General features: G+C 38.9%; 1 protein-coding gene across 2 annotated transcripts; it reads left to right on the top strand.

The window, feature by feature from the left end:
* The first annotated feature begins 476 nt into the window (after positions 1 to 476).
* mchr1a (melanin-concentrating hormone receptor 1a) lies at positions 477 to 4,332 on the top strand. 2 transcript variants are annotated; one of them, XM_078268890.1, is made up of 2 exons: positions 477 to 528; positions 3,305 to 4,332. In XM_078268890.1, exons 1-2 carry the CDS (start codon positions 477 to 479, stop codon positions 4,330 to 4,332), a joined length of 1,080 nt encoding a protein of 359 aa, XP_078125016.1. The 2 variants fall into 2 exon arrangements, with proteins under 2 accessions (XP_078125016.1, XP_078125007.1); XM_078268881.1 differs by having other exon boundaries at positions 477 to 543; positions 3,311 to 4,332.
* Positions 4,333 to 8,167: the final 3,835 nt, after the last annotated feature.

Raw genomic sequence — 8,167 nt, 5'->3', positions numbered from 1 at the left:
GTTGTGGGGTCCAGCATTTTGGCCCCACAAAGCTGTCCGGACCCCACAAGTATACTGTATTCCCGGTTTTTGGACCCCACGAATATAGTTAAACAAAAACACTTACACACACACACACACACACACACACACACACACTCTCTCGCTCTCTCTCTCTTCTCGGGGACAGGTAGCCTATATCAGCTACAGGCAATCAATATTCTGATCGAATTTAAGCCAGCTTGACTGACACCTTCAGAGCAGTCGCAACTCCACTGAGAGCGTCACAGACTCCGAGTCAAGATGCTCTCACATGCTCTATATCAATATACCGATTAACGGCTTTATCGTCATGGCAGTGCTTATTGAATGACACACTGCTTGTGCTGTAAAGGATTTCATTTTTAAAAACAGTATTTACCTTGATGCATTTTACTTGGGAAGCAGTCCGTTAGTAATACTTTTTTTTTTTTACTTGGATATACTTTGAAATACCCATGGATTTCTTAAACGATAGTAGTTTTTTCCTCGGAGACACTAATTCAACAACAACAACATCAACAGGTAGGTTGCACATGGATAACCGATCATCTGTGCAGCCCGGCTTGGCGCGTTTCACGTCGGCCAAGCCAGGCTGAGGAGGAGCGACTATAGGTCGAGCCAGGCTGAAATAATTTGGATTTAGATGCGCGGTGACGGCAATTTCCTTAACAGACTGCGAGGAAGAGCACAGATTTACTGATGTTAAAATGGTGAATACGCATTGTTCATAGTTTGTACAGAGTGAGCAGCAACGTCTTGTGAAAGTATGATAACGTGAAACACATTATTTGTAAAAAAATTAAATAGGCTAAATAAATAAACACGGCAGCTGTATGAGACAGCGAGAGAAAGCGTGATAGACGATCGGGGACCGACTGAATGCGTAAGTAGCCTAAATATATACATTAACTGACCACTTCTCTGAATTGAACCGTCGTAATCATACCATTCAAGGATTAGGCTACTTGCACAAATTAACAATTGTACTCTTTGCCTTAAAAATGAGCAGAAGATAATGTTACTCAGGGAATTTACCATGGAGATCAGTTTTCTACAACGCAATATGCGTAAATATATCGTTTCTCCCTCTCTCTCATGGGCTAAAATATACATTTCCTAAGTCATATTAACAATTTTTGGTTGCGGGAATGTTCCCTGAATGTTAGGTTTCGTTAGGTTTTGGTTGTAATGGAAAGTCGGTTTAACGTTCTGTTACATCGAACCTTTAGAGAACCTTTTTTACATTCCCTAACCTTTAAAAAACTTTAACAACCATGGTACCAAAAATTAAATATATATATAATATATAATTATTTTTATTTTTACATATTTTATTGGCCATATAGACACATACTGTACAATAGAGACAACAATATAGCCTACATATAGGCACATAACACAAAATACAAAAAATACAACTATACAAATAAGACATAATATCAATACAAGTACACATGGAGTAAAGTAATAGTGCAAATGTAGTGTGCAAGATGCATATTGGAATGATAAAGTATGTAATGTGTAGGTGAATGGCCAAAGAGGGGATGGCCCCACTTATCAGCAGTTCAGGAGAGTGATGGCAGTGGGAAAGAAGCTGTTCTTGTGTCTGGTTGTTTTTGTGTGCAGGGATCTGTAGCGCCTGCCAGAGGGGAGGAGGCAGGAGGATAGCAGCAGTGTAGAAGATGGCCAATACGAATAGCTGTACACTTTGCATTTAAAGCCTCGCTTTTAATGCAAAGTGTACAGCTGTTCGGTTTTGCAAATGACAAGTGACTCATTGAATGGTTTCAGTTAAGAGCAGTAGCTAGTTCATAAATGTATATTTTTAGACTATCATTTAGTCAGTCCGCTATTTTCTGCCACGCCTTTTCTCACATTTATTTATTTAAAAAAAAACAGAGGCAGAGTTTCCTTCTTTACATACTGCTTTGCTCCCTTGTATATATGGATAAGATAAGATAATTAAGTGATAAATCCCATGCACACTGTAAACATTAATGTAACAGAGGATATTCATCAGTTATTTCCCCCAAGCTAAATATAAGGTCAAAACCATTGGGGTGTCCTCTCCCTGTTGTTACATGAATGTACAGTAGTCTACACTATATAGTTACTGGTCCACATAGTGAATAATTTGGGAGGATTGTTCAATTAGGATATGTTCTTAAAATTGTACAATCCTCCCAAATTATAGTCCCAGTTTACTGGACAACACAAATTGTCTGCTAAGAATGCCAAATACAACGCACATGGAAGAGGAACAAACATGATCCTTTATTGTTAAAGAATACAAAACTTTATATATTGCCCTTAGTAACTGACTTCATTTAAAACACATTTGGCAACTTTATCAGCCTTTTCTAATTATCTCAACAACTGCTGTAACATATTCATCAAACTTCTAACAAACTGTGAACAGCAGTTTTCATACAGTAATACAACAGTATCAATGACACACACTCACATGAATAATTATAAAAAATAATGGTCACAACTTTAAATAACAGTACTTAACTGAACAGCAATATGTACCTGTTGTATTTTAATGCAGGCTGATAAAACCACTGAGTGAACAGAAAAGGCCGCAGGATAAATAAATCCTGGCTGTTAGCCTGGTCGGGACCAGGATAGCCATACAGAATAAATCTCCATGGTAACTTAGGTGCTTCTGCGTTTGTGAAACCGAGTCAAGGCTAAATTGAGCCAGGATAACTGGGAAATCCTGGCTTAATCCGCTATCTAGGTTTTGTGAAATAGCCCTCTGGCTCACCGGTCCGGTAATATAATTCAGTTGACATCGTATTTACATCGTACTGTAATTGCATTTAACATTTAATTAAACAAAAAGCAAACATGTATAGGCTATTTCAGTATTTTTATCTTTAACTATCAAAGTTACCTTGTATACTTTTTCAAAAAATCAAGCTTTCCTAGTCTATTGCACAAATTCAGGCTGCAGTAAATTCCCTTCACAGCCTGACATGTCTGATGAGAAATATGAAATATGACTACCTTAATCTCATCAATTTAAACTTTTCCACTGCTAAAATATCTAGGATTTCTACTAAGTGATTAATGCACATCATTTGTGTTGAAAAAAATACAAAGTTACTGACTGGGTTTAGTAAGAATTGTTTTAGCAACCTATTTTAAGGTATATTCTTCTAACATTGTATACAACATTACAAAGCCTGTATTGACTGTATTTAACACCATTTGTCCATACTGATACAATGTAAGATTTCACATCATACAACATGATTGAATACATGCTCCCTTCTCTCTCCAGCTGTAGATGGGGCTCTTCACTGCAGTGCCATCCTCCCCGTCATCTTTGGCATCATCTGCTTTCTGGGTATCATGGGGAACTGTATTGTCATCTACACCATAATGAAAAAGACCAAGTGCTGTGCCAAGCAAACTGTTCCAGACATATTTATCTTAAATTTGTCAATTGTTGATCTCCTGTTCCTCCTTGGTATGCCATTCCTCATCCACCAGCTGCTGGGCAACGGCACCTGGCACTTTGGAGGCGAAATGTGTAGAATCATCACTGCGCTTGACTCCAATAGCCAGATTGTCAGTACTTACATCCTCACTGCAATGACCCTCGACCGTTACTTGGCTACGGTCCATCCCATCCGCTTCAACTACATCCGCACACCTTGTGTGGCAGCGCTGGTCATTGGCCTGGTGTGGGGTCTGTCCTTACTCACAATCATCCCCGTGTGGATGTATGCAGGCCTGATGCCTCTACCTGATGGCTTTGTGGCCTGTGCTCTCCTTCTGCCTGACGCAGTCACTGACATATACTGGTTTACGCTTTACCAGTTCTTCTTGGCCTTTGCTATACCTTTGGCCATCATCTGCCTGGTGTTCTTCAAGATCCTCCAGCACATGTCCGCCAGCGTTGCACCACTGCCTCCATGGAGTTTGAGGGTACGCACCAGAAAGGTGACCCGGATGGCAGTAGCTATCTGCCTGGCTTTTTTCATCTGTTGGGCCCCTTACTACATCCTTCAGCTGATCCATTTAGGGGTGCAGAAGCCAAGCATAGCTTTCTCCTATGCCTACAACATAGCTATTAGCATGGGATATGCTAACAGTTGCATTAACCCATTCCTCTACATTATCCTTAGTGAGACCTTCAAGAGGCAGTTTCTCAGGGCTGTACGCCCAGTTAATAGAAAGTTCCGTGTGAACCCGAGCACAACAGATGGTGGCAGTGTGAGTGTGAGAATGGTACCTGAAGGAGCTCAGCAGGAGCCAGCCTCTCGGGAGATGATACCATCCAACATGGCCCCACAATGAAGAATCCAAATAACGTGCAACTGTGGATCTGTTCAGCTGGTAAGCACTATGAATGGGACATTACCCCCAAGAACACATCAGGTTTTTCCTGCATAGAGGAATTTTTTTGTAAAACTTAAAACGGGGACACAGGGGCATCACAAGACCTAGAGCTGCACTGGGGCACAAGCCCCCCTAGGGGGGTCCATGGGCATGCTCCCCTGTAAGAACATTTAGTCTATTTTAACGTTTAAATGCATCAATCTGGTGCACTTTGAAGAGAAATTCAGAGATAAGACTTGATTATTCTTATCTATGGATGGAAATACTGTATTTGTGCTGTAGCCTGAACTATTTTGCACTTCAGAATTTTAACCATGCACACACAGGTTGAATAGTTTTTTCTTCATATTTTTGCATTAATGTCACTAGGAAGCAATTTCAAAACCAGATTACCCGGGAACCGCTTGTTGTACCAATGCATGTGTTGAGTGAAGAGTTTGTGAGATATTTCACAGAGAGTAATGGTGTGCAGAGATTTATGCAGAATGCATATGATAACATTTCATGTAAGTTCAATGTTAAGCTTGAAAGCTTAGATTCTGGTTGAGGTGGTTGTGCCAGACTCACGCCTTTGGCTGAGTCAGAGGGAGAGCAGGTGTGTGGTTGTGAAGAATATGGTAATTTCATGGCACAGATTAACACTTGCATGCACTGTATCCGTGTCACATTCTCATTAGGGGCTGAGCCCCTCTAAAAGTCGTCTGATCCTAGAATCGCCCCTGCTGCTACTTCATACTTGTACTCCACTACATCTCAGAGGAAAATGTTGTAATGTTTACTGCACTACATTTATCTGACAGCTTTTGCTTTATTGCTTCACGCTGGGCTTGTTTCTGCAACAGCTCATTGAGTATCGGATACAAATAAAACTATTGAGGAAATATTTTCCTTTTACATTGGTCCAATATTAAACGAGATCGCAGTCGGCAACGGCGAAACAAGCTACAATGTAAGTTAATGGACGTCAATTGTCCAGCTTGTATTTACGTTCATAAAAGTGCTCGTTTTGCCGCTGACAGGCTCAGATTCTAAGTGTCTGACAACATTATGGAAAGGATTTCTAAGGAGGTTGATCTTTCTGTTAGAGTAAGATCCTTTTTTTAAAGATAAAAAGTCCGCAAAATTGCGTTCGCTAAACCCACCAGACTTCATGTAAATAAACAGTAATTTTAGCATCGTAACATATCTAGAACATATCTGAGCTCTGAGCAGCGCTTGCTCTGGCTTGAGTTTGCGCGTGTAGGGTGCGCGAGTCAGCGCGACTATATGTTTGGTCAATGTTTTCTTTCTTTCATTCCAATTTCGGAGAATTTTCACAGTGAAAACCGGGGACATTTCCGGGGACAGGTCACCAAAACCGGGGACTGTCCCCGGAAACCGGGGACATCTGGTCACCCTACTTTAAGAGCAATTTACTAAACAACGAACAAGCAGAACAAAAACTTGAATATAAGAGCTAATCTCAGTTTTATCTCCAGAGTCAGGCTGTACCGAACTCTCTTATAAATATTATAATAAATATTAATGATATTTTTTAACCAGTTTTGTTAATTGGGGACATTTTTGTTTATCAAATTGTCAGAAATAACATGTAACTGCATAGATTTCTGTCAAATAAGGTAACACAGACTCATTTACTGTACGCGTAGTGATCATGCTTACTGCCGTGTGTAGTTCCCCCCCCAAGCATATTGGCCTACATACTGTAATGTCTGCACATTAACTCCCAATCGACCATTTTATTTTAACAATATTATTGAATAAATATGCTGAACAAAAATGTTCTTATTTATTTACACCCGCAAAAAACACATTTTCAAAAATAGATAGTCAAGTATATATATATATATATATATATATATATATATATATATATATATATATATATATATATATATATATATATATATATATATATAGTATAGTCAAATTGACCTATTTTGCTGATCGGTTCAACACATCATTTTGATTGAGTCTGCACATATGCAGCCAAAAAAAGTCAATAAAACCTTATAGTTTTGTTCAGTTAAACATATTCACATCTGACAATCCTGTGATCTTCCTTTTGAAAATGACAGGTAAACATTTATTTGAACAGTTATGCTACTGAGCTGTGTTTAAGACCAGTTAGAGGGTGAGGCTGACTTGAGTAGTTTCTCAATACAAAAGGTTTGTTCAGACTGAATGCAAAGCACCATTCATCTTCATTTACAGGATATCTTGCAGCTTTTTTCCCCAAACAGCAAACAGCCAGTGTACAACACGCATTGACTCCATGAACTCCACATGATTCAGTTATGTTGCTTCAGGCCAACTCCTATCTGCCCTGCCTTTACCTCAATTCATGCCAGCTAAAAAGTGAACTTACTTTAACCACTTCAACAGAAAACATTTTCTTCCAGACTGGACATTGTCAGTTCAAAATGTTCTTAAATAGCAACCCCACCTAAATACTACTGGGTCCAGCCTGACATCCTGTTATGTGGTTAACAAGTGGACATTAAAGACACACACACATCAACACACGTCACATTTAATATGAAGACATTGTGCAAGTAATACTATATTAGGTGATTCATATGACTACGAACATTTAATATATCACTGTGTGTGTCCATGCAGCACCAGCTGCTTGCAGATATAGCTGAGATTTCAGCGGCGCAACACACACACACACACACACACACACACACACACACACACACACACACACACACACACACACACACACACACACACAAAGGGCTGTGTTCTGGATGACACAGCTATAAAAGAGTGCCATTTTGCTGATGAGGTGTTGTTAATGTCGTATTGATTTTGACTTATATTAGTATGTAGATTTATGTTTGTGATCTATGTTTTGGATGGATTATTAATGTAAATATGAAATATATTAATAATTGAATATGTAACTCAGGGTTTCTCAACCTTTTCTGGCCTTTGGCCTACTGTTCAGGGACTTTAATATTGACTCGATCCCAGCAATTACAGTTGTGAAGTTGTTATAAGAATACTGTATTTTTGTATGCAAAGACAAAATGAAGCTCTGAATGAATCACACACAGAATTGATGATATGAACGTTTTAAAATAAAAAAAATAAAAAAATGAATCATTCCCCCATAACCTAGGGACATGCTAATCAAACCACACCCTGTAGGGTCCCAAAACCAAGGATGAGAAACTCTGGTGTAACTGTTGTTCTTGTCCGTTATGAAGCGAAAAAAAAGAGCCTCTTGTCAAAACATGAGCAGCTTTTTCTAATTGTTGCCAAAATAAGTTGCGGGGTACTTTATCTGTACTGTTGTGAACATTGATAGCTTAAGAAATCAATATGTACTGTATACTGTAACAGAAATAAATTAAATGTGTTGTAACTATGTACCATGGTTTTTTGTCTGCATTATGATTTCACCCTTTGATATTTAACACATCATGTAAAAGATTTTCAGTCCTCAGATACTCATATCCTGACTTATCCTTCAGATGCCTCCCGCAATAAAGATTGCAAACGAAGAAGACAGTCTTCACTGTAAATTGATAGTATATGCAAGTATCAGGCATTAAATAATCGGATACAAGCAGATGGAGAGGAGAGATGGAGCAAAAGAGCAACAGCAAGGCCAAATGAGGTTGCATGAAAATCCTACTGTATTGTATGATCTTGGACCCTACGTGCAATAGCATACCAGCCTGATGTAAAAAAAACAAGCACAGAAGTCCTTATTTTGCCAGAGCCCATCAGTGTCATGGAAAAATTATGTAATTACTGTAGTTTACTGCAGATAAAAGGC

Source organism: Sander vitreus, chromosome 2 (genome assembly GCF_031162955.1).
Source record: "Sander vitreus isolate 19-12246 chromosome 2, sanVit1, whole genome shotgun sequence".
Lineage (NCBI taxonomy): Eukaryota > Metazoa > Chordata > Actinopteri > Perciformes > Percidae > Sander > Sander vitreus.
The sequence above is the reverse complement of the archived record's forward strand: the minus strand, read 5'-3'. Positions and strand labels throughout refer to the sequence as shown.